Here is a 27947-nt window from a genome sequence, read left to right as displayed (position 1 = left end):
GTATTCCCCATCTCTATGCCACATGCTGACTGTATAGACACGAACAGGAACAAAACAATCCGTCTCTGGGTTGTGTTCTCCCATTTCTCCCCACAGTTTTCTTCCTTCATGATTGCAGTGCCAACAGCGGACCGAGGATTAAGCTAAGCAGGTTCTGGGCCCAGTTCTGCCCCTTCCGAACTGCACAAGCTTAGTAAGTCACTTACTAGCTTGCTCCTGGACTGTTTCCTTATCTATGAAAGGAGCCGCTTAACTAGATGCTATCTAGGGTTCCTTTCACTTCTAAATGTCATGGTTTCTTCTTTCTTGGTAGTTTGCTCCCTCCCTGCCTTTGGCCTGTGTCCATTTCTCCATTTCCATTTCCCGAGTTTTGAATCCTTCACCTCAGTGAAGCTCTCTCCTCCCACCCTCATGGGTCCCCTGCCTGGGAAAACATCATCCGTCTGGAAATGGAGCTCCCACAGCTCTCAGCATATAGGGTTCCATTGCTCTACCTGCATAAACCGTCAGCCTCTGTCAACAAAGACCTTTTCTCTCTTATTTATCCTATCTTCCCAACTTTGTGACACTTAACACTGCATTTGGCAAGTATCTTTTGAATAACTGACTTTTCTGACTTTCTTGGAAGGTCTCCTTAGACAAAGAGAATGGCCAGGGGGAGTCGCTCTTTGCTTTTCTGGCCAACTCGCTTCACAGAGAGCCGGCCTGGTGTTCTGTCTCTTCTGAGATGACTTTTCTGAGCTGTGGGTCTTCACTGGTGCTTATAATTACTGGCCCATTTGCATTTATTTACTCACAAGTACAGGCAAATAACTGTATTGGGGCACCAAGGACTATATTCCATAAGTAACAAAGTCAGAGATATATTCTCTCCATAAGAGTTTAATCATCTTCTATCATACTAGTCTGTGAGTTTGGCCATGGAAAGGGACATGTTTTCTTTGTCCCTCTCAACTTCCTTCTTTATCTCTTTCCTCCCCACCATCCAACAACTTCTGACACAGCTGGAGGCATCAAACATCCTTTAGTACATTTTGACTGAAAGTTTGGGGTTGAACCACATCATGTCCAATCTACACTCATTCCCTCAAGTCTTCATTTTATGTTGTTCTCTGTAAGATAGGCAAGTATTCAGATGCCCCTCCCGGCCTCACTTTATCCGTATTTTCTTTTAGACAGTGGATATCTTCATTGCTGTGGCACACCTCTGCTAAGTCACACAAACAGAGGCCCATTTGGAAATACAAAGTGGAGAGACTGTCTCTTGTTTCATTTTCTATATGTCCCTCCTGAAAGCACGTGGAGTTTGGGCACTTTGGACTTTCCCTTCATGCAAAGGACACAATAAAACATAATTCAACTGCCTGAATCTGGGCTAAAAGAGACAGCACTTAGCATTGGGAAATATGGTAGTGACAAGTAGGTGGCCCATCTGGGAACAGAAAGGGCAGTGACAGAGCTGCTAATTAACAAACCGCTGCACACTGAAGCATGCCTTCGTGCTCACAAGAGTGGTAAGACACAGCACTAAAGGCCCATATTTTGGAGAGGCTCTAAACTTCATGAGCTTGATCAGGGTTTAGCAATATAAATTATTTGTCTCTTGGGCTTGACCAATTCTGCTATGCTGAAAGATACAGCATTGGAGAAAATCGGAACTACGGTATTCAGTTAAAAGACATTAATATAGGAAAATAATTTATAGCCTTAGGAAGCCTTAAAAAAACCCAAATTTTCCTTGGTCACTTAACTGCAACTCACAGGAATGAAATATGTTATAATTATATAACATGCTCTAAATCAGAGTAAGTGATTATACTTAAACATAACTTTTGATATGATTGCAAAATACCAATTCAAGAAAGGCCTGCAAAATTCTTCCTATTTTTGAGACCACGAGCCAAGAATGCAAGGTACTTTCCTCAGACAGAACAAATCTTCCTGAAATAGTCACACTGGTTCAGCTTCTGGATCTCATTTGAAATGGCCTATTAGTTGAATGAAATACCACCTATAAGCGCTCAATCATATTTTTTTAACAGGGGTATATTCTGTTTTTTTTTTTCTTTTGGGAAAATAATTCTGCAGATTCAGGCTTCAGAAATACACTTGGAGACAACAGAGAAATCAGGGTTTTTGACCTGCTTCGTAGCCAAAAGATAATGGAGTCTTAGGCTCTTTGTCAAGAACTCCTGCTTCAAAATTGTCCAAAGCAAGCTGCTGGCCAGAAATGAATGCGAACCCCTGCAAAGAGTTTTAAATTCACAAACCTTCAGAAACATACACATACACAATACCACATCAGAGCTTCAGTTTCTCAAGAGTGGGTATGTGGTCATCAATTTAGAATACACTAATTCTTACAGTACAAACTCCAACCATCATCTAGCTTGCTGAATAGAAAAGAGTTTGAGGCGTGGCAAATAATGAGGCTGGAGAGTGGAAAGAGGAGAAATAAAATACTCAGGTTTTTGGAAGTAATTACAATTGAATCATCTTGCACAGAACACAGTGGAAATTATGCATCCCGGTGCCATATTGTCCAAAGGTTGGCATTCTCATTCTAAAGGGCAGGAGTGGTAGTGAGAATGTAGTCATATGCATATGGACCCCTTGTTCCTACTTTGCCTATCAACCAACCAATGAAGCTGCTAATTTTTTTCATTAGCTGTTAGGCCCTATTCCCATCCCTTCACCACCAAAAATGGGGTGCTGTGAGCAATGTAAAAATAGCCCCGTGAGTAGAAGCAACCATGGACTAAGAGTGAGAAGAATAAAAAGGAGGACAAAGAAAGAAAAGAAAAAGAAGAGAGGGGGCAACCTCCAGGAGCAAATACTAGAGGAAACCTATAAAATACAAACTTTCTGGTTTAACTTTTCAGTACATCATGGGGCTTTCCCATGCATGCCTCTTTTCACTAAAGCTTCAGGCAATAAATCTTAGATATGGTTTGTTAGATCATTACAGTACCCCTCTAAGGGCACTGAAATGATGTAATGAGAAATCAGAACATCAGAACACTAAATTATCCCATTTTTCAGGAATTCCAACAAAACCTTTCAATTTGACTTGTTACTGGCCAAATAAGGATGAAACCAACATAGCATACTAGGGATAACACTGAAAGTAATTTTACTTGGTTTGATTTAAAAGCTATCTACATGGCGACTAATAAAAGAGGCTTATATAGTCTATCAATAGTTGAAGATTTATGAGCATTACAGGAAGGATTAAAACTTAGCAGATATCTATTTGCAGAAATAGTGGTGAAAAAATAGAATTGTGAGATTTTCCTACCCTATAATATAGTCATCATCATAATTCTAACATGCCATTTTTACATGTCCTCTCACTCTTTGAAATCACCTATAAATTATCTTTAATATTTGACAACAACAATATTATCAATACCATTTTATTAACAAAGCATTTTTACATATCTCATGATACTGATCACAGCACTTTAAGAAATATTTTCTTGTAGAAAAAGAAACTGAGTCTTAAGAACATATAACTAAACTAGTTATGCCCACAAAGGCAGCAAATGAGATTCAAACTGAGGTTTCTGACCCCAAGAACGGTGGCCATTCTGTAATACTGCAATACAGCTGCAAGCTTAATAAATTATTTTGAAAAATAATTATTTTTTTAGATTGTGTTGGATTTTGGAACCAGACTAAAGTTATCTGGCACTAAGACTTTTAAATAATGTGAATGATCAGAAAGATAATGCCATATGAAACTTTTTTATTTTTTTAATTTTTTTTTAACATCTTTATTGGAGTATAATTGCTTTACAATGGTGTGTTAGTTTCTGCTTTATAACAAAGTGAATCAGTTATACATATACATATGTTCCCATATCTCTTCCCTCTTGCGTCTCCCTCCCACCCTCCCTATTCCGCCCCTCTAGGTGGTCACAAAGCACTGAGCTGATCTCCCTGTGCTATGCGGCTGCTTCCCACTAGCTATCTATTTTACGTTTGGTAGTATATATATGTACTTTTTAAAACAGATGTTATCTATGGCTCTGAAGATAACTTCAAAAGAGGAATACAGGAAGGATTTTGAAGAATAATGGTATTTTGGAATCCAGGAACACTTCAAAGGTAACAAATTTAATGTATGAGAATGGCTGGCACAGTATTTTGCACATAGTAGACAATAAATATTAGCAAAAAATTTTTAAGGGAAGCACTTCTATATATAAGTACAGATAAGATTTTCTAATAAATAATCAATCTCATCAGAAAATTATGCACAGATATTAGATATGTAAATTGGTACAGATTCTCCTAAAATAACTTGGTAAAAGTTACTAAGAGCCTTCATATGACTATATATTTTGGTCTATTTCTTCTAATTTAAGGATTTAACTTAAAGAACTAAGTGTCCACCAAGATTTTCTTTCCAAAATGTTCACTATGGCATTCATTGTTTATATGTAAACACTTGTAAAAAAAAAACAAAACAATATCAAAACAAAATCCAATAATAGGGGCCTCACTAAGTAAACTGTATTTATATAATAGAATATTATTCCGCTATTAAGATTTTATTTTAAAGAATTTTATTTATATAAGGAATATTTTAAACACATATCTACAAAGCAAAAGAGAGAGCAACACAAAGATTATATATACTAAAAGGTAAAGGGTAATTATCTCTGGTTTGCGAGGTTACTTACAATTTTCTCCTTATCTTTTGAAAATATTTTATATTGGGTACATGATTTTTTTACAGACACCTAAGCTATTTTAAAGTCAGTATCTTAGTAATGGTCAACATGGATTGAGTTTTTACCACGTGGCAGACATGGTTCTCACCTTTTTACATATATTATCTCATTTACTTCTCATAAAAATCTTTGATGTGGAGCTATTTATCCTGTTTAATAGGTGAGAAAACTGGGGCAGGGAGACATTAAACAACCAGCCCAACATTACCTTCCAAATAAACATCTGAGCTAGGATATGAAACAAATCATCTGACTCCAGACACATGTTCTTCAGGACCATGCTCTACTATTCATACTATATAGGTGGCTTAGGGATGTGTCAGAACATATTAATGTCATGGAGAAAGCAATCTCCTACAACTGTGACTCTCATCTATGAAGCTGAATAACCCTGTGGGTCAGATGGCTTGTGATTCTGGTGGTATACGAAGTGTATTCAATTTACCCTATATAACTAGTTTTCACGAATGTGTTACTTCTGAAAATGCAAAGCCTGTTTAACATAGAGGGGCAGTACATTATTTACATCCATTTACAGTACATAAGGCACTGGACTAAAGTCTGAGAAAAATTATCTAGTTATAGCGCTCATTGCTATAAATTTAACACTGCCTTGGAGGGGGTGGGCACCCTTAATTGAAGCTGTTTCTTGACCATAGGAAGGGAGCACTCCTTTAACAGCAAGGATATTCAGACTGTTTCCTTGCTAAAAATATGCTTCTTAGGCGCTATTGCCTGCATAGATCAAAGACAGCACAGGTAATCTTACTGATTTCAAAAACTCCTGTTAAATTCACTGACAAATATAATGTCCACAAAACCAAAGCTGCTAAAACTGCAAAGATGTAAGGCAGTCACAATAATAAAAATATAGAGTATTATCATGATAATATCAACTAGAAAGACATAAACACAATTTTACTATAGATGAAAACTATTGAAAACTTCTGCTGTTACTGATTCCATTTAAGTACCCCCTGAAAAGTTAGAGTCTAATTTAGAGGGTTTTTTTTTTTTTGGCTATCATTTTTGATCTTTAAAATTATCTATTTTAAGAATCTTTACAAACAGATCCCTTTTTTTTTTTTCTTAATAAAGAAAAAGTCTGGAAGAATTCAGATGTTACTAGCATTGATTTACTTTACACCTTCTCTCTAAATACCATGTGAGTTTCATATCACATGAAAACACTCATGTCATAGCTTTTTTGAGGCTTTATTACATATAATATTACTGCACAGCATGATAAACCTAAATCAACATCCTTTAAGTAGGAACTCAAAGGTATACAAAGGTGTAATGTGTGTCAAGAAGTTTTATTCCAATTTTCTTTGCTTATAAGGCAGGTATTTACTAATCCCTGGGTACGTAGGTAAAAGTGTAATAGATGTAAATAAAAGAAGATGCCTATGTTCTCATGAACGATAAGCTGACCCGTTGCAGGCACCTGGTGAAGTGTTTCACTAGGTAGTACCTGAATTATACAGATTGATTTACTGCCTAACAGCTGCTCAGAAAATTCCTTTCTTGAGTCTCATATTTTATACCAATTGAAAAAGGAAATGTATAAGAATTATGCAAGAGAAATAACCTAATGTTTAAATTGCACCTTAATTGTAAGAACGATTTAGAAACAGAAAACTAAAACCTTGATTTCCCTAATGTAAAAACATTGCTCATGCCCGCCGAGTAGTTTATAAAATGAAACACAAATCAAAGTGATTACAGAGCTACTAATGACTGAAACTGCATTCTTTGCTGCCTTTTATTTTAGGTGTTGATTTTGTTAAAAAACAATATCCAATATTGAGACCAAAACTCTGGGAACTGTTGAGGTTCTAGCCACTGAGACAGGTAGACTGTGGGGAAGTAAACATCTGTACATGTCTGCATCTATATATGGAGTTCTACATGAGATGTAGCAACCAGGTGTGTTTTAATGTGATGGTGTGACTGATGTGTGCCTAGCACACTGGGACCACTGAATAATGTTACCTGTATATTCTGCTGAGTAACATGAGTGTGGTGAATTAAAACTCTCAGATTTATTTTTTACTAAAGGATATTTCCAGGTCTAATAATTCTGATTCTGTATTTGCCTGATTGATTTTTCCTTGGGCTAAATTCTCTATTGTTCTTGCCTTGACTGAGCTAAAATTACCCATCACTTCATTAATTTAAATACTGAATTCTTCAAATATTTTTCTCTTCCATCCACTCTTACACTTAAATAAGGACTTGTTTTAGTCTCTTGGAAGTTTATTCACCGTTCAGGTAATTTTGCAATACCTTTTCCCTTTTTTATAAATCAATAAATAAGCCTCGTTTGTCACAACTTTATGATGAGTCAACATACGTACTACAGAAAACAGAGAGTTAACTTGATTGGAATGAACTGGCTTATGCCTAGAGATCAATATATTTTTCTTTCTACTCCTACATGGCCATCCTGAAAGGAACACTACAGGTTAAAAAAAGAAGAAAATGATTTATAATAAGACAGCAGGAATCAATGCAAGAAAGCCCTTTGCAGATGGGAACATTGGGGAAGAAAGACACAGATGGATCTGTGTCATCTAGATACCAAAGAGCTTGGACCATCTGGCTCAGATAGTTGTTGTAGGAGGGAATGGAAGAGTATGTAAGGACAGGGCCCAGAGGAGTATCCATGGAATGCATGAAGAATGATGGGGATAGCCTAAAGAAGCTCACCAAGCATTTCTCTAGGCTTGGCCAATCAGGTCGAAGGACATATAAGGTAAGACATGGTCACAGAGTCTCAGGAGAGTGTAATGCTGCTGAATAATTACATTTTAAAGCTGGAAGGGACTTCAGAGATTCTCTTTTTTTTTTTCTTAAATAAAGACGTAATTGGTAACTTCTTGAGCGCTCCAGACAACACTATACTTACAATCCCACAGATCTGCTTCTACAATTTCCCTGAAGATGGAGAAGAAAAAATCAATTGTTTAATCCATACAAAAAATAAAAAGGAAACCTGTCAATGTGGTTTGACTAGCAAACCACCGGAGTTGTGGTTTGGGCATAATGGATTCCCTCTTCCATTGCCTCTAATCTAATTAATCCCTCATATCTGTCTGCATTCCAGCAGATGTGTTTACCAGCCAAGTTGCATTAGATGATTTTTGAATAGCTTCCTTGGAAAAAAATGGATAGGATGTGGGTAAGTGAAGCAGACAGAAACATCAAATACAAAGTCTTTCCGTTCTGATGACTATTGCTCTCATTACAATTGTCTTTAGTAGAAACGCAATCTCTACTTTTCTGAAATGGCACGCACATAGAGAGTGGTTAAAATTAGGGTAACTATGCCATAGTTCCTAATTATTACAACTGCATAATTATTAATAGTGCCCCCCTTTACTAGAAAAAGTGCTCCGATAGGGACAATAAATTACACGGTTACCCTAATACGCAGTGACAGGAAGGTCGATTTAAATGAGACATTGTACCATTTTAACAGATCAATCCAGTGGATGTATATGATTTTGCAAATTCAGAACTTATCAAGACTCCCTAAGAAAGGATTTAAGCTTCTTATTTGGTATTTATGTTACTTGTTGTCTTTCAATGTGTTTCTTTTTTGTAAATGACTACACCAAGAAAACTAAGGCACAGAGTGATTAAAAATCAAAAAGAACTACAAATCAAGTTTCCTCATACTTGACTGTAAATCTTATTCAGTGTTACGTGACTTTTTAAAATGTCTTCTCTCAAAGGACAGCAACCATTTCTTTTGAAATGGAAGAAAATGTATATATCATTTACTGTAACTCTGATTTTACAGAAAACTGAGTTTACAAAAAACTGAAGCTCAGAGAAATGAAATGACTTGCCCAAAGCTGCTGGTCTGGTTAGTGGTAGAGCTGGGTCTGAGGACTCAGATTCACACATGTGAACATGGGTTTCCTTCTGCATTCCATTTTGTCTCCTGAATTTTACTCTTTATTTATTTTATGACTTAGATCCTCCTAGCAGGGAGAAAAGTCATCAAAATCTAGCTTTCCCCTAAGCATTACATTTTCCAGTAGAGAAAGGTATCAATAGATCAAAAAGATGAAGGACCCAGAATACAAATTTTAGTTTACCAACTTTTCTCTCAGTGGGCAAAGTGAGGTTGTTTCCATAAATCAGCATTTTAAACTGTCTTAGACTATTGATATTTGACAACTTCTTAAAATAATGCAAAGAAGATTCTCCCAGTTCTGCATCTTGTCACTGACTTCAATGCGACAGACTTTAACAGGAAAGAAGAATAGGAACTTTGGGGGGACTATCCAAAGAGACATCACTGGGGATTGGGAGCTAAACTAAGAAAAACATAATCGAGTTTTATTTCTTAATATTCAGTCTAATACAAAGTCTAACTGGCTTTAAAGCAAGTGTTAGGATTAGTTCTGCCAAAAATTTGGAGATAAAAGTTTTAAAAAACGTATTTAGAGTAATGTATTTAAAACAAAAATAGTGAAAAAGCCATCCATAAAGTGCTTTTATTTCCTTCCTGACACAGATTTAAATACTGTGTTAGATACTGAGTTGAATTAGAATGTGCATTTGAATTCAGAGTAATATGTTTGCTCACTGAATTTATCATACCAATAAATTCTTCTTGTATGAAGATTTAGTATATATATTACAATAAATTCTTCTTGCATATATTTGATGCCCCCATCTGTCTAACACATATACAAATTTAGACAAATCATGCTTATTTAGGGATTATATTCCATCCTGGAACCAGTCAATATGCCGTGAATATCCTGTATGGTCGTAATTGTGAAAAAACTGATTATCATTTTCAGAGAGTTCAGATGAGATTTCACCATATTTTTCTCAATTACCAAGAGGATTCAACTCTTTGTAACAAATACGTTTGGGGATTATTATTTTAAAAAGAAGAAGAAAAAGACAGGAAAGAAGAAAAATTAATCTAGTACAACCGCAGCCCAAGCGTTACTGAACTCCCAAGGCACTTTGTCTCTATCATCATGATTATATCACTATGTTGGTATTATTGTTATAATTATTGTGTTATCATTGTTGTTCTTTTTTCTACTAAAATTTAAGCTTGGAAAAAAAGGGACTCTCAATCGTCTTCAAGTCTCTAGATTAAGCACAAAAGCCACAGTTAAGAAGTTAATACATTTCTGCTGAATTAACTGGTTGATTAATACACGGATGGATACAAGAAACAGAACTGGTAAGGAATAAAGATAAGTTTAGACAACGTGGACAAAAGCAGCATGCCAGGCGTGATGAGGCTCCACGGGTAAGTTGCTAATGTGACCAGTTTCTTTTAAGGCAGCATTATTACCATTGACGTAAAAGGAATCACCCGAGTCCAAGGACCTGTGTATTCTGGGGTAAGACTAAGAATACTATCCTGGCATTGTCACGTGAGGAATTTCATTTCACAGCAATCATAATAGAAGTGGACATTCCACTACTTCAATACAGCATATTATTATGCTTATTATTTCGATCATCATCCGCCACCCAACTCTAACTCTTAGTAACTCGACTGATCTCACAAAAACTTCTCGGGCATATTTACATCATCGTCCTAGATACTCCTGAGGCAAGGAGATGCAGAGCACAAAGAATCAAAATGCAACACTTTTCCCCTCCTTGGCCAAACAATTTAAGCGAAGTGGAATCTTGCTAAAATACTCTTCAGAAGGATAATAAAAGAAATAATTGCCATGAAAACTTAGTGGGAATGACAGTGGGTACCCAGCTAGGCAGCTTCTCCAGAGTTTGACTTGATGATAGCATATGAAAGAGATGTAGGGTAAGTACTAGACCCAACAACCAACCACTTGGTGTAAGGTCAAGAACACCAAGTGAGGTGTCAATATACTACTTGGTTTCCAGTTTCGGCTCTGCTATTTATTACAATTCATCTCATTCTCTGAACTTACATTTTCTCATGTGTAAAAGTTTTGTTGCTTCCCCCTTTCTTTCTACTATCTTTTCAAAATGATTTGTTGAGCTCCTACCATGTATCCCTCACTGTGGAACTCTCTCTGCCCTAAAATAAATGCACTAATGCCTCAAAGGATTGGTGTGAAGATGAAATAGACACATAGGAACCTTGTAAATAGCATAGTGTTATGTAAAAGGAAAAAGTCTGATCTCTGACCCCTCCTGTGTTCTCTACTAGCCCTAGTTCTCTGGTCTCCATATCTTATCTTGCTTCCCTCCTGCCCTCCACCAAAATTATGATTTTGCTGACAGGGTATACTCTGGGCTGCATCTTATACTTTTGATCATTTTCTGTAGCTATCATTTTTACTAGGCTAGTAGAGACAACTAACTGCCTTGAGTTCCCCTCCCCTAAACACAAGCACATGTGCACACACACAAGGTACACACACATGCACCACACACACAGTCACAAAACTCCGTAGTGTGTGTGTCTTAAGAAAAGGAAGAGAAGAAATCCCTCTCCTAATTTCCAGCAAGCCTATCTTAGAATTCCATAAATAACCAGCTGGAAAGTAACTAAAGGCTACAAGGATAGCACCTAACATTTACTGAGTCCTTATTATACTGCAGGTATGGGCCAACTGGATTTAATCCTTCGAAATAGGTTCTATTATCCTCATTCTATAGATGATGAAACTGAAACACAGAGAGGTTGAAAATGTATGAATCTATGCAGTTGATGAGTGACAGAGCAAGGATTTAAGCCCCGGCTAGTGTGGCCCACAATCACTGTTCTCAATCATTATACTACCACAGATGATGGCTCTGGGTAGCTGCGACAACTGTCACAAAGACCATCCACTAAGGAAAGTGCTAAGACCTTCACTTCTGAAGACTGTCATTTTGTGTCCATAATGAATACCTACCATTCACTCTCATTCTGTGTGCAAGTTAGGGAAGCAACAAATTTTAAATGAACATAGCAGAGTTAGGCACAGTGACAGCCTAACTGTAAAAAAGGGAATATATATACGTGTGTGTGTGTGTGTGTGTGTGTGTGTGTATGTGTGTGTGTGTATGTATATATATATATATATATATATATTACAAGGACTCAAAACTCAGTAGACTTAAAGACTGGAAAACTTTACTGTAAGACCAAAGACCCAGATCCACCTCAAAATATCCCAAGGATTTCCTATGTGAGAACTGATTATTAACAACCAAATAAAAACACATCCATTTAAGAGAATATAGTTCACAATGGCTATGGAAGTCATGGGCTATTAAGAAAGATGTTCCTTTCCTAAAAGAATTCAAACTATACAATATGCTTCAGTTATTCAAACAACTAATTTGTGCAGGATATTTTAACCCTAGATATTGTCAGGTAAATGAAGACTTAATATTATAATTTTATTATATCTACTTTTATATTTATAGCTATACTTGTGTTTATATTTATTGTATTAGTATTATATTATATTAATACTCTTAATATTCTACCATCCTATTAGACTTTGTGTAGGTCAGATGAATCACTTCCTATAACACATCGACTTAAACCATGGCAGATCTCACCCTTATAGAGTTCTTCTTCCATATTAACAACTCAAAAAGGACCCCTGCAGTTTACTTTCTTGCCTTGGTAATCTGTCCATCCTCCTTCAACGCCGTGTCCAGATATTCTGCCATGCTGAGCTACCTGAGTCTGGGACCCTGAAGGCATTAAGCCCCAGCTGATTGAATTCCTGGCTAGGTGGCTCCAATGTCTGTATTCGCCTTGTTGTTTATGCTCAATAAATTCATACCATTTAGAGGAAAGACTCAAGACATGAGTAACATCCGCTTCCCCTTGCAATGCACAGGATTAGGAAACAAAGTTGACGACAGGCAGCTGCTCAGGTTCAAAGCCAATGCTGCCACCTTTCCCTACTTCACATCCCTCTGAGTTCACGATGGCTATGAACAATGAACCAGATCTGAATTGTTCCCCGTCTCTACTCTTCTGGTCTCCATCTGAGAGGGCAGCCAAATGGTGACGGGAGCCACCTGGGGGAGCGGGACGGGGAGGGGGAGGCGGCATCTTGGCTCTCTTCTGGGGAAGCGCAGGCGCACCGTGGGGTTGCTTCCGCCAGCAGCCTTGCTGACAGCTCAGCGACATTCCTTCTCAGCCTAAACAGCAGCGGCAAAAGCCCCATCAAAAGGCACTGTGAGGATGGAGCCAAGAAAGGCAGGATGGCACGGAGAGGTGTCGGGCTGTGCTACAGCCAAGTCGCTGTAGGACTGGTTATCTGTACAGCTACCGCCTCAAGCAGAGCGTGAGGTTCTCCACGGCAGGGGCCATGTCCTAGTCACCACTCTTGTCCCAGCATCTTACAAGGGACTTGACACAGGAAGGTATTCATAAAACAGCTGCTGAAGGCACGCATCAGTGGAGTGGGTACCAGCCCTACTGGATCCCACCAGCTTCCTCTGGCTCCTCAAGCATACACTCAGGCAACTAACTGTATGTACATTTGACTCCAAGGACAAAGTCGCTGTCTATTTCTAATAAAGCAGCAGTTTGAGCGAATCCCACGTCTCTTTTCTTACTCTTAGACTGCCTTTCGTTTGTTTGCTTGAGCAAGGATCTGAACTAATTCCAGGCTTCGCTTCATTTTAGTAACAGCCGAAATCTAATCAGGGCTGTATACTCTCTGCCTCTGTCTCTGTCCCTCTGCCTGCCTTCCTCCTTCCCTCTTCCCTCTTTCTCTGTCTACTCCCACCCTTTTCCTACTCTCCCTGCCTCCACCTCTCTCTCTCTCTCTCTCCTCCTTCTCCCTCGCCTCTCTATCCTCTCCCCTTCTCTTTCTATAAATTAAACAGAATAGCTCGTTTTAAACATGGTGTCAAGTTAAGATTGCAACGTTTAACGTGCTAGAATGAAAGCTGTCCTTTGGGAATTGTTTTTGTTTTATTGTGCCCTAAAAATTAAACTCTATGTTAATAGGACTTAATCTTGCTTTCCCACCCTTACCTTGGTAAATAATAAATGTGTGTGTGTGAGAGAGGAAAGTTCTCTGTTGAAAGGGAAGAGTTGGGGGCTTCTGTTAAATGTTATAATTAGTTACATTTATAAACATATCGGCAGTGAATTTACTCCAAACAGACCAATAATTCACCTGCAAAAGTTTAAAAAATAAAATAAAACTTTACTTGAAAGCAAATGAGTTACAGACACACCTGAATACTTAGTTTGTATAAAGTGTATACAGGCTGTCTTTGGACAGTCATCTGACTTTAGTTCGAAGTGGTTTTGTTGTTGTTGTTATTCTTGTGCCCTAGAAAGAATGCAGGTCAAAAGCAAGAGTGACTTGGAATTGGACTTTTGAAAAAGCTGCTGAAAATTCCATTTGCTGTGGGTAGGTTTGTATCTGTTGAACTCCCATGTGGGTCCCTTCCTCTAGGAAAACCTCCTAACCAAGAATTCTTACTGTTGATGACCTCCAGGGTCACAGATTAAGCTTCTTAAACTTAGTGGCAGTGCTGACACAAGGCAACAAGCATCCTCTGGTGCGCTGGGTCATCACTACGTTACACTGTCTTGTAATATACAAAAAGGAAAGACCAAGAAACTACTATTTTAAGAATGGAGAAAAGCTGCATTCACTGTTCAGCCATATAAAGAAGTTAAACATTACAGAGCCAGTGCAGGCAATGACAGAAAGCTATTAATAGAGTTTCTTTACTCTTTAGGAAAAGAGGAAATAAACACTGTGAGAGAGAAGAGAATAGACAATAATTTGGGCAGGTCAGGTACATGGAGGGATTTAGAGTTTTTCTTGCTTCTCAAACTCAGTTCATCATGGCTCTTCTAGGTTGATGAAGTGTTGGGGGCAATGCTGTTCAAGAAATCCAGAAAAGATACATGACTGTTCTAGTTTCTCATCTTCGGAGCTGCATGACCACATGTAGTCAGGGTCACAGCACCATGACCTGCTTGCTTGTCCCCATCTCACCTATGAAAGCCACTTGAGGGGAGGGGAGAACAGCCCAGAGGAGGCAATGTAGCCTTTACAGTCAGGCGGTCCTACTGCTAAATTCTAGATCTTCCCCTATTAGCTGTGTGACCCAAAGAAAGTTAGTTACTCTCTAAGCCTCAATTGCTTCATCTGCAAAATAGCACCTAACTAACACAGTTGTGAGGATTAAATTAAATGAATATTGTAAGGAAACAGCATGAAACCTGGCTGTCAATACGTCTTAGTACCATCTCCGCCACCACTGTCGCTTCACACATTACCATCACATCCAAAACCACCACCTCCAACACCACCATTATCACCACCACCACCATCATCACCACCTGCACCACTACCACCACCATCACCACCACCATATCCAAAACCACAGCCTCTAATACCACCACCACCACAACCATCAGTATCGTTACCATCACCACCATCACCTTCACCACCTCCACCACCATCCGCACCACTACCACCACCATCACCACCATCCAAAACCACAACCTCCAATACCACCACGACCACAACCACCAGTATCATTATCATCACCACCACCACCACCATCACCACCAGCTCCAGTATCACTGCCATTATCACCACTACCACCATCACCACAATTACCAATACCATCACCACCTTTACCACCATCATCCTCATTTTACAGGTGAGGAGACTGACTCAGAGCTTAAGTAATTTGCTGAAAGTTACAAAGCTAGTAGGGGACAAAGGTAGAGCTCCAATCCTGGGTATGGAAGCCAAGTTGAGAGCTCCTCCTAAGTCCACCTTTTATCTCAGAAAGTCTAACATGGAAAAGGCGGGTGGTCTTGGTTTCAAGGGTCACCCCAGGGCTTCAAGGGTACCCAGCACTCAGGATCTCTCTTACCTAAGCTTAAAAAATGGTATCTAGAAATAAAATATTCCAGGTTTGTCATTAGTATCTGAATTACCAGGCAGAGTGAAATTTCCCTGATTTCTGCTTCTGGCTGTTTTTGTCCCTTGCCTGCATATCTTCAACTGTCACAGAGAACACAATGCCTATTCCTCTATCTGACCCTGTAGAGACACTGTAAGAGGGAAAGAAAATGTCATGTAGAGCACGAGTCCTGGGGAGAAAGGCAGGAAATGAAAAGGCATTGTTTATTTCGCCTGGCTTTACAACAAGACGGCTGTATAGGCCCGTAAAAAGAATGAGCTCTGGATGTCTCAACCTTTGGCAAACAGATCTGGTATTACGTAGGCAGTCTGTCAAGCCAGGAGAGGAAGCAAAGGAGGAGATTTCCTTTAATTCTGCCCATATTGTTTACCACTTGTTTTCCCTTCCAGGACTTTCTGGACTTCCCCACTCCCAGGACAGAAAGTGCAAGGCATTGTGGGAAGCTGGCAGCAAAACCCCACTAGCTGCTGGTTGGTTCCATTGACACCTTCCACAGGAGTCCCCTCAGCTTGCTCACCCAAGCCAGTGATGAAGATCTCTAGTGCCACGGACCCACCTTGCATTTGGCTGTCCTTTCCTTCTTTCCTGCCTCCTGGCCCAGAGCCACTTCTATTCTACTGTTGCAAGGATAACCCTTAAGAGTTGCATGGCATTTACAATGTAACAGGGGCCTAACAGCTTTCCTATCCCAAAGAATGAATCTCCAGTGAGCAGATTTCAGTAACCATGACAGAACATGACCAAGATACTTTATAGGAAAACCTCTATGGTTCTCAAGATATTGTAACCCATTGGCAATTTTCTACACCTCAGCTAACAAGGACAGAGCAGCGTAACAACAAATAAAACCCCATTATAGGTGTTATACCCTCAAGGTGGCTCCATTGAAAAGAATTAAGCACGCTTAAATCTCCTTCCATGGGTTACCAGTGTCCTCAGGAAGGAAAACCAAAGAAAATCTCTTCCCACTTCACAGTTTGATGTGACATCTGCTTGGGTTCTACCAAGATGATGGTTGTACACTGGTAACGCCGAGAAGATGGAGGGAGTGGGGAGGCAAAGTGGGTTAAGGGCTACTCCAGTGGCTATAGGATTAAAGGAAGTCAAAAGCATTTCTAGAGACCAAGGACTAATTCACTAAGTGCAAAAGAAAATACTGGCAACATTTTACTAGAAATCTTGTAAAGTTTGCTTAGAAACTCTAAGACGCAATGAGATTTGGAGGGGCAGCACATAAGCTTTTTTTTTAAAGTAGAACAGGTATTTTTTCATTTAACAATTTTTAGTTTTTACGTTACTGTAGTAAAAAACATTTGACGAGATCTACCTTCTTAACAGATTTTTAAGAGTACAGCACAATATTGTTAACTACAGGTACAATGCTGTACGGCAGACTTCTAGAACTTACTCGTTTTGCATTTCTGAAACTTTATACCAGTTGGTTAACAACTCCCCGTTTTCCCTTCCCTTTCCGCCGGCAACCACAATTCTGCTCTTTGCTTCTCTGAGTGATATCTCCTATCTATTTTAGATATCTCATATAAGTAGAATCATGCAGTATTGGTCTTCTGTGATTGGCTTAAAGGGGTAATATACTCAGATTAAGTTAAATGCCCTCATAATGACTTAAAATCCCATTAAATGAAATAATGCCATTTGCAGCAACATGGATGGACCTAGAGATTATCATACTAAATGAAGTAAGTCAGAGAAAGACAAATACCATATAATATCACTTACATGTGCAATCTAAAATATGACACAAATGAACTTATCTACAAAACAGAAACAGATTCACAGACATAGCTAACAGACTGATGGTTGCCAAGGGGGAGGGAGTTGTTGGGGAGGGATGGAGGAGGAGTTTGGGGTTAGCAGAAGCAAACCAGTATATACAGAATGGATAAGCAACAAGGTCCTACTGTGTAGCACAGGGGATTATATTCAATATCCTGGGATAAACCATAATGGAAAAGAATATAAACAAGAATATATATATATATATATATATATATATATATATATATATATATATATATATATGTGTATAACTGAATCACTTTGCTATACAGCAGAAATCAACACAACATTGTAAATCAACTATACTTCAATTAAAAAAATAAAATCCCACTAAAGAAAATGAATGGTCACTGAGTCTTTCATTAATATTGAGAACCATCTTATTTATTGAAAATGTCCACACACTCAGGTTTACCAAGTTATGATTCCATCTTAAAATGCACATCACATTTTTCTATCCAATTATGCTTCCAGCAAATGCAAATATTTTGCCCTAAATTAAGGCTTCTCCTACAACTTATACCTTATCTTTGTAATGATGTTTGTACTTAACAAAATATGTTATCTCATTATCTCCCATTTTAGGGTATTTGGAGGATATTTCTTCTGTTTCCTTCATAATGATTAGCCCAGCGCTGAATGCAAATCAGGAGCTTAATAAGTATGTGCAGACTGATTGTTATATAAATTCTTCTCTAGCCCGGAACCAGAGAAACAAACAGCCCCCTACGTGATAGCCTTGAATGATGACTCAGAAAAGGATCCATACTTTAAACACTTCAGTGTGTCTAAACTATGACATCTCCTCATTTGCTAAGATAAAACTTCTTTACATAACTATATCATAACCCCAAACTCTAATCAGCAGTGGGAAAATGAGATTACAACAGCAAACATAGCAATCTGATTGACATGGTAAACAACCCTTCGGCACATAATCAATTTAGGCTCCCGGCAGAAGTGAATTAGAACTTGTAATTTTTTTTGGTTCTTACCCTGTCTTATTTTTTATAATAGTTATGCATTCATGAAAACATATACATTTATAAAAACATTTCTTGTAGTTATAATTTAGATTTTCGGATGATACTACATGTGGTTTGCTTCTAAGAAGAGAGAAATATTCCAGACTGAAAAGATAATCCACCAAAGCAGAAGTCCATTAAAACCCTAAAATTATTCCATCTAAATTTCTTACATTACACAGGAAAACTTTATGTCAATGTAAAATATCATGCTTCCATCATTTTAATAGGCTAAACGATGCAGATAAAATTCTTCTGCCACAAAGTAAATCTTGAATATGTTGGATTCTAGGTAATATGTGCTAACAGTCTGTCTTGTCTAATACTACATTCTCTAGTTTTTTTCATCATTTCGGATTCCCCCAAACACACATTATTATTCTTGTTCTGATCATTTCAAATTTTCGTAATTTTTTTTCATTTTTTTATAGCTGATTGCCTTCTCGTATTACATATCTGTTCTACTCTCAGAATTGAATTGCTATCTCATATAGCTAGGTCTTTATTCCTTGGGATTCTATAGAGCAAGAAAAGAATACTAGTAATATAAATAGCAAAAACAAAGTACTTATTTTCCATAGAATATAATAATAATGATTCCATAAAACCTATATAATACTAAAAATTTCTTTCCCATGTATTTTTCCAAAAAAGTGATGTAAATATTTTGCATCCAAAAGCTGTATTTGTTGAGATGTCTTGCATATTGTATGTGCTAGAGTTAATGAAGTTACAGTCAAACTTGAAAATGTAATAGTCTTTAAAGCTAAATTAATTCTGGACAGATCCATTGCTTAACAAATTATGGCTAGAAACTCCCAGTAAAATGATTTGCTAAGCAAGATGTTATGTAAATTTTCCAACCTACATTCTTTGTTTTCCAACTTTGAATTTTAAATGTATAACAGTAAATGCTCATGATATTTTGAGTAATCTTCCCAAAATGACATTATTGCTGGGCTATAACTAAGTAATTAAATTTGATTTGTATCTACACTAGTTAATTAACCTTAACATTTTCCAGAACAGTCAAGCTAACGTTAGACCTTGAAAAACCAAACAACATTTTGTAATAATTATTACCACTAAACTAGCATCATTAAAGAACAAACATTAGTAGCACTTCAAATCTGTGGATGTCACCTACCAAACCACAAATCAAATTCGCATATTCTTCATTTGTTTTGTATTAGCTGTTAACATTAGACAGAATTCCCCGTTGAATGAAAGTCAAGATCAGCTGGCATGGGTTTAGTATTTGTCACTGATTGAGTTTATACAAAAGCATGTGCTAACTGTTAATTATATCTATTTAATGAGTTTTTGCATTGTAATTTTCAAATGTTTTGCCGAGAATACATTTTATTAGAGACTACAAACACCACTTTCCACTTACAGGTATTTTCCTCAAATATGGATTTTGATCTTAAAAAAGGTCATGTTGAAATAACTCAACTCATTTACCTAAAAATATGAATGAATAGGTACAGACATGTTTATTTTATATACTTAAGAGACTTCTTCTACACTAAATATGAGGTCAAAGATTAGGAATCTATCTTGTTCTTAAAACCTATGAATCAGTAAACCTGACTGCCTCTTGATCTCCATCCCTGATCAGATTGGACCCTATTTCTACCTTGGTTAATGGCTTCTTAAAATTAGATATACTTTAAATCCAGGCTTTTCCAGGAATCTCTTTATGATGCTCTGGAAAGAATCATAAATTCTGGGTTCATGCACATCATTAAACAAACAAAAAAAATTTTTTTTAAGTATCTAATAAAGTTCAGTGGCGTCAATAGTCCCATTTATGTATTTTAGATTTTTGAGAAAGTCATCTCTCAAGAGTAACAAATTGGATGAAATATAAATTCATTTTTAAAGATGAATTGAGTTGTGTCTACATAGTTCAACTAGACTGCATGATGACAAACTCTCTTTCACTTGGATCTGACTGTGTGGACCTGGCACTGGAAACTACCAAAGGAAAAATGATCCACAACAAGAAAGAGTAAGGGATCTTGATAATATTATGTTTTTCTAAAAGCATTCTGTCTGAATCCTTGGTGCCTAGCCTAAGGCTAAGTCCCAGGCACTGCAATAAATTTATTCAAGCAACAGACTGATTAACCATCTACAAACCTCGTCAGTAGTAAAACTCTATAACATTAAGATGAAAACTCCTTAAAATTAAAATTCTAGAAAGAAGAGAAAAATGTAGGGCTGTAATTTCATTTCACTTATAAATAAAATGTTTTGCCATTGCTAAAATTTCATATTTCAACTTAGCAAATAAAAATATAGGAAGAATTTTATAAAACTAGGAACTGGCCGTTGATCTAGAATATGCCTAAGAACACATATACAGAGATGCTGATAATTCCACCAATTCTTACCAGCTTTCACAAGGTATCTAAAATTCTAAAGCTGAAATTTGGCAATATTCCTTCCTTAGCAAGAATTAAATCAATTAAATGGCACAGGCTGAATGTTTGAAATGGAGCTTGACAGAATAAATTATACCATCAAATCACTGTCTCTTTTTTTCCTTCTTCATCTTCTACTACACTGTGCCCAAAAGAAAGTTATTTATTTATGCTTTGGTAGAAGTCCTGGATGGGAAAGTCTGCCTCTCGAACAAGTAGAGAGCCAGTATTCTCAGGAGAAAGCAAGATCACATTTTCTTGAGAAAACACCCTAAGTAAAATGAGTAAATAAAACAAAACACTAATTTGGTCATATTTAAGAGCTACCCTTGTGAGTTCATTTAATAACATGCAATATTCCTTTAACAACATGCAATATCACTTGTAACCCATGTAAAAGTGTATCAAATACAAGAGGGTTCAATAATTGAAATGATTATAAAATGGAATGAGCAAGAATTCCTAGCAAAGAAATAAAGTTTATGTGCTAATGTGGGCAGGATCACATTCAACACAGGCCTTTGGGAAAATCCTTCCTTGGGTGTGCAGTATATTCATTTGCTATTATATTACTATATTTCAGTAAAATATTTGTCCCAACAAAACACATCTCGCTAAGTGGAACATTAACAACATAAGAACCAATGTAAAATAGATATTCAACAAAAGCTCTCCCCACATACACATCCGAAGATGGCTATTATCTCTCTTTGCTTGATTTCATTGTGATATCACGCTAACTGTCCATCTCTATACAACAACGTCAAAGAGGTGAAAGATATTGGAAAGCTCTTTCAGAAAAATCTGTTTCCTCTGCCCATCCACTCCCTTTGTTTTTGTTTTCCCTTCACTTCTTGTAGAAGAAATTTCATCTTGGAGAGAATGCACCGATCATTTGATATATCACATGCCATTTACACAAGAGTTAACTATTTTGAGAACAAACTATATTTTATATTGTTTCTCCTGAAATTCCTAAGTTGCCAATGATTCCACCAACATAATTATTCATTGGAATGTCCTTTTTTTGCACTGCAGATATTATAAATAGTTTCCTTTCGTCCTTCCCGTTTGGATACTGCTCATCGAGTCACATTTTCTGGTTTGCTTTTGGTGAATGCAATGCCCCTGGCCCTCGGCAAGGAAGGAGGAAAAGCTCTGTAAACAGCAGCTGTCTTTGGAATAATTATCGCACAACCAGTCATTCTGTGTTACAGTGTTGGCAAATGTCACTGTAAAGTGCCAATAGGAAAAGTAAATTGCTCCCCACTTTTTTTCTCTGACCTGCTCCCTGTCAACTCGGACGCTTGGACAGAATCTTACTTCTCTCCCCATCCCTATACCAGTAGGGTAAAAGGGTTTGTTTAATCATGTAAAGTAAAATCAGACTGGAACTAAATAAGAGCTAAATGACTTTCCCCATTGGCATAAAACTGAAAAGGCAGGATTGGTCATTAAGTCATAATTAAGCATTAGCATTTAAGCAGAAACATTATATAATCACAAAAACAGTGTCAGATAAAAGCAGCAGAAATCATTTCAGCCAGCCCTGGTAGCCAGGCAATTCTTTTCAGGGATGTTTCTTTTTTGGGCTTTCCCAATTTGTACTCAGTAATGAAGTTAGGACATAATGTGATGTTTTCAATGTTCCCTTTCTGTGTGTATATTACGTGATCAAGATAGAATACAAATTTTTCAACCCATCATAAGTGCTTGGATACATTCTGTCAGAAGACTCATTCTATAAATCTACTTAAGAACTATAAATGCACTTAAAAACTGTAAAAGTACAAAAGTAAAAATAAAATCAAATTAGGATCTCTGGGTATACAGTATATTGATCAGTGGTACAGGAGATAGAAGCTAGGATATTTCGATATTTTGAAAGTCGTCTTGTTAGTAACTATTCCATTCTTCGCCACTTAGTTTTTAAAAAACACGCACACATTCGCGCATCCACAAACACACTCAACCACACACATAGGTATAAAAAAAGGACTTACACAATTTCGTCGTTCTGGAACTCGAGCTCTCCGCACGTGTCCTCAAAGTCCTCCCCTCCGCCTCTGGCGGTCCCTTCAATGGTTTTATAGGGAACGATAACATTTCCGCGTGCTCCAGATGTTCTCAATACTTTCACCTCCATGATGCCAATGCTCTCACTCACGTGAGTCACAGGTTCCTCAAAAGTAAAGATGCCTGCGTGGTCATCATCAAAAATAGTCACGGTGGCAGTGGAGGGAGATCCCAGGCAAGCAAGTGTAGAGACATGATTGACTTCCAGGATGCCATCTTCTGAGGCTTCACAAGATACTTTGACATTGCTGAGATGCACAAGGAAATTCTCATCTTCCTCAAAGATGTCATCATCGATGATGCCAACTCTGATTTCCTTCTGGGTCTCACCAGGCTTAAAGACCACAGTTCCTTCAGTAAATTCATAATCAGACCCGGCATTGGCTGTGCCATCCTCTGTTCTGAAGTCAACAAACACAGTGTTGGTCAAATCACCACCTCTGCGGATAATGGTCAGGGCTACCGTACCACAGTTCTCCAGACACTGATATGTTCCTTGTTCAAAGAAGATCTTACTGACAGGGTCATTTTCAGCCACTTCCGTGTTGACCTCGTGCATGCTGACGGCCTTCCTGGCTTGGTCAGCTGCATGCCTCTTTAAAATGTTGCCCGCCCCGGTCATCAGGCGGGTAGCTTGAATTCGGTAGAATGCTCGACTTTTTTGCTGCTGACTTAAGACTTGGTAGTTGGCCAATTCTATTAATTGCTCTATTTCCTTCTCCGGATGCTTCTGCTTGAGTTCCTTCAGAATCCTAGCCATTTCTCGCCTGGCTTCTTCATCATCTTGGTCCCTCTCATCGACTTCCAGAACTAGAGCACCATCTAAGAAACTGTCAACGTGGGAATTGACCACTTTCCCATCCATCTCAATTTCTGTCTTGGAAGATGGCCTGTCTCCTTCATGTTCAATAATCATTCCCCTCTGCTTGCCAGCCCGGTACCTCTTGTAGACATACTTGTAAAACAGAAGCCTCCTATCTGCCACCCAAGCGAACACAACACAGATGGGAAAGAAGAAGAAAGTAAGCAAACCTTCCCAGACCTCCACGACCCCAGGAGAGATGACAGACAAAATGATGTAAAGCCAGGTATAGGCAAAGATGCTCCAGGCTGCTGTCACAAAGAACACACGCAAATGCTTAATCTTCCTTGTCTCCCCATCTGGGACGACGTAAACACAAAGTGCAATAATGATGAACATATTGAATGCGGCACTCCCCACAATGGTGCTAGGACCGAGGTCTCCTGCATTGAAGTTATGGCCACACACCTCAATTACTGAAAGGAGAATCTCTGGCGCTGAAGATCCCAGGGCCATCAAGGTCAGGTTGGACACCGTCTCATTCCAGATCCTCACAGTGGCCTTGGTGGTCTCTCCATTGGGTTTCTTTATGGTGATTTCTTTTTCTTGAGACGTGATGACTTCTATAGAGGACATGAATCGGTCGGCAATGATAGAGACTCCGAGAAACATGTAGACCATGGCCACGAAATACACAGTTGCTCTAGCAATTTTGTCCCCAAAGGAAGGGTCTTGGGGCTCCCAAATGGGTAAAATCACCCCTTTCTTACAGTAATAGGAGCCAGTACACTCGCTGGTTTCATTGCCTTCTCCTTTCATTTCTGTCTCAGCGCTTATATGGTCCACGTGGGAAAACAAGAGAGCCACCATGGCTAACACATGAAATCCCATCGAAAAGGTGGGTGAGAGACCGAATCGCAGCATGTTGGACAATGGCAGAGTTCCAACTGTCCCAACCTACTGGGAAAAATAAGATAGGGGGAGGGTGGGGGGAAAAAAATCACATCATTAGATCCAGATCCAAAGCATGACTAATTACTTATTTTTATTACTTTTACTAATGATTTGTTTATATTTGACTATCACAACATCTATGGAGAATCATGATTCTAAGAACCCATCTGTGATTAAGCAATCCTTGGTAACGTTTACAGCCCAATCTCTCCACTTGAGAATTTTCTACATGTAGTCCCCATTCACTGAGCAATGTACACAGCTGACTTACTGGAATGAAATGTTCAATTATATCCTTGCCTTGTTGAATACACATGCATGCATGCTAACAGCCAATGAGAAAAAACAAAAAATTTTGACACATTGCATAATTTTCTCCTTGTTGCTAAGGGAGATTTCCTTTTAAACTGTGGTTAGTACAATCACCTTCCAGAAACTGTTTCATCACCAAAATCACCTCGTTAAGAGTGATGCTATGAAATTTAGACTCTAAAAATCCTACCAACGCAAGGCTTGGTGATGATCTTAAATTCTAGAGCACAACTTTTCACTGCATTTCATGAAATCATGTCCTATGGCTCTTGGAAGCACAGAGAAATCTTCAAGCTTGCTTGCAATCAAAGCTCAATGGTATTTGTACTTGAGGGGAAAAAAAATCTGCTATAAGGCAATATTTCCACACATTAAGTACAGTTTTTAAAAGCATGTTTTGACGAGAGCACATTTCCTCCTAATTTTCAGCAAGCCCAGGTCTCCTGATGCATTAGCAGCCAGGCATCTGGTTCTTCAAGCACTGCTCTTCATATCTGTGTACAGATCTCGCTCTAGAATCTGCAGGCTGCCCACAACAGGAAAGGGAGATAAGCAGGTCCAGGTCTAGGAGTGTGTAAGTAAGACTCTTGCCTGGCAGGCTGTGAAATCAGCGTTACCAGCCATAAAACGTTCCTTCTCTGTGTCAATGTCAGACTTGCCATTCTAAAATACACATTAGTTCTATAGAGGATTCAAGCGACCCAAAAATGCAAGGGCAATAATTCCACCTAAATTAGCTCATGTGACAAAATGACAGCGACCACAACGTATACATGTGATGAAGGGCGGTAGGCAATGAGGGATATGGCAACGGCATCCCTGGTGGGGGAATTCAGGTTCATGTCGGCTCCATCCACCACTCTGCCTTGCTTACCAAGCTGTGTGCCTCTCAGTGACCTTGCATCACCTCTGATTCCAGGGCTCTGGTGAAGGTGGTAGGGGCAGGCGCTGAAGCAAAGAAGGGTCTGCTCCAAGTCAGGGTAGGTCTGGTCTGGAAAGCCAGTTATGACATCGGATAACACGGGGATAAGAAGGGTCCTGAGTCAGAGCTTAGCCCTGTGGCCTGACACAGAGTTAAAAGTGGGGCTGAGTTAGACCCCCTCATAGCCTCAGGCTGTCTGAGAGTCACGCCCACATTCACCTAGGCTCTCTGGCTTATGTTTGAGGCTGATGGCTTATACTGAAAAGTGCACCAGGGCCCCGGAGAACCTCCACCCTGGTCCAGCCCATTCTGGCACACCCTCCGCAAGCCCACCATCACCTAAAGTCCTTGTTTTTAGCTCATTAATGTTGGGAGATAAGCTTTGACCTTTTTCCCATGCTAAAGAAGACACAGCAGAGGGCTGCGATGGCGGAATTCCATTCTAGGTAAAAGGTCGAAAAATAGAAGCATATTTTCAAAATATGCAAAAGTTCATGGTCAGTGTGTCTAACTGTTGAGTCATTACTGGGCTTGGGTGGGTTATAGGATTTCTCCTTAAAACAAGGTAACATTGAACCATCCTGTAAGAGCAGTGGCAGATCCAGTTCTAACTCCCTTATGCCGCAATTTATTCCGCATATTTATAAGAGACACCTAGACAAATTTTAGAAGGATATGCTAGGCTCTCTTCTAGGTCCTGAGAATTCATCAACGGATTTTTTTTTAAGCCTCCATCTTTGTGGACCTTATATTCTAATGGGGAGGAAACAAACAAATAAATGTAAATGTCAGACGGTAAAAAGTGCTATAGTGGTGGGGGGTAGGGAGCAATTTCAATAGGACAGGAAGTCTGTGAGTGTCAGTGTGTCAGTGTGTGTGTGTGTCAGTGTGTGCACACACATGGCATGCATGATTTTATAATGGATGGTTTAAAGAAGGCCTCTCTGATAAGGTGACATTTGAGCAAAGTCCTGAAGGAAGAAAGGGGCCAAGCCTTGTGGATAGTTGCAGGAAGAGAATTCCAAGATAAGCTCAAAGACCCAGAAGAGAACTGTGCTTTGCACAGTCTGGGAACCACGAAGAAACCAACGTGCTGAGAAGGCAGTGAGTGAAGGGAGCAGGGCTCAGGAGCTGGGAACACAGTGGGGATGGATAACGAAGGGCACTGAGGACATTATAAGATGCTGGCTTTGACTGTGAGGGAGATGGGAATCATAGGGAGGTTCTGCTCAGAAGTGTGATGTGAGCTGATTTTCCTTTTAAAATGATCTCTCTGCTCGTTCAGTGAAGAACAGACTATAGGGGTAAGAGTAGAAACAAGGAAGCCAGTATTTGCCTATTATAAAAAAAAAAAATCTGATTTATAAATGACCCCCCGATGCCTGGTAGGTATATAAAACGATACAGTAAAGATCTAAAGTTTAAAAAGGAGAAAGAAACATTTGCGGTGACCCTTTTGGAAGATTTGCAACTTAAAACGTCTTGGTAACCTGTCAGGATCAGAAAGGTTAAGTATTTGCTCAGAGGGAGTAGGACAGAACACAGAGAGCCAACACTGGACACAGACTCGAAGCTAAGCCTGTCTCCAGAACTGATAGAATTAACCACTCCCTTCAAATCACTGCCAAGTCTCATCATTCCATTCCTCAAGTTTCAGCCAAAACAAACTTCCTAAAGTGCAGATCAGACTCTCTCACTCCCCTTAAAACTCTTCATGGGCTGCCTATTGCCCTGAAGACAAACCCAAACCCCCTCAACAGGCTGTTTACACCTTTTAGGATCTGGCCTCTGAGCTCCAGAATATGGGAATTCTCTCCACTCCCTGAACACGACAACACTTTCTTACCTCCAGGTCTTTGCACACTGTGTTTTCTGTACCCTGAACTATTTTCCTTCTTAGAAGCAAGTTTCAAAATGGCACAACAGCAAATCACAGTTGATTGCCTGAGACCGAAATACCAGGCTCCATTCTTAAACACTGTCCCAGACACCATG

The 27947-nt window shown here is 38.7% G+C and overlaps 1 protein-coding gene across 9 annotated transcripts in view; it reads right to left on the bottom strand.

Annotated features, from left to right (window-relative positions):
• The window catches only part of SLC8A1 (solute carrier family 8 member A1), a 407018-nt gene that overhangs the window by 305892 nt on the left and 73179 nt on the right, over positions 1-27947 (bottom strand). For 6 of the 9 annotated variants that reach the window (XM_036873088.1, XM_036873094.1, XM_036873093.1 and 3 more), the window contains exon 2: positions 22890-24721. In XM_036873088.1, the coding sequence (XP_036728983.1) occupies positions 22890-24721 (1832 nt within the window). Of the gene's footprint in view, positions 1-22889; positions 24725-25904; positions 26045-27947 lie in introns of those variants that run through there. The other 3 variants (XM_036873089.1, XM_036873090.1, XM_036873091.1) reach the window with 2 other exon arrangements.

The sequence above is a fragment of the Balaenoptera musculus genome, chromosome 13, assembly GCF_009873245.2.
Source record: "Balaenoptera musculus isolate JJ_BM4_2016_0621 chromosome 13, mBalMus1.pri.v3, whole genome shotgun sequence".
Lineage (NCBI taxonomy): Eukaryota > Metazoa > Chordata > Mammalia > Artiodactyla > Balaenopteridae > Balaenoptera > Balaenoptera musculus.
This window is presented reverse-complemented; position numbering and strand designations above follow the sequence as displayed.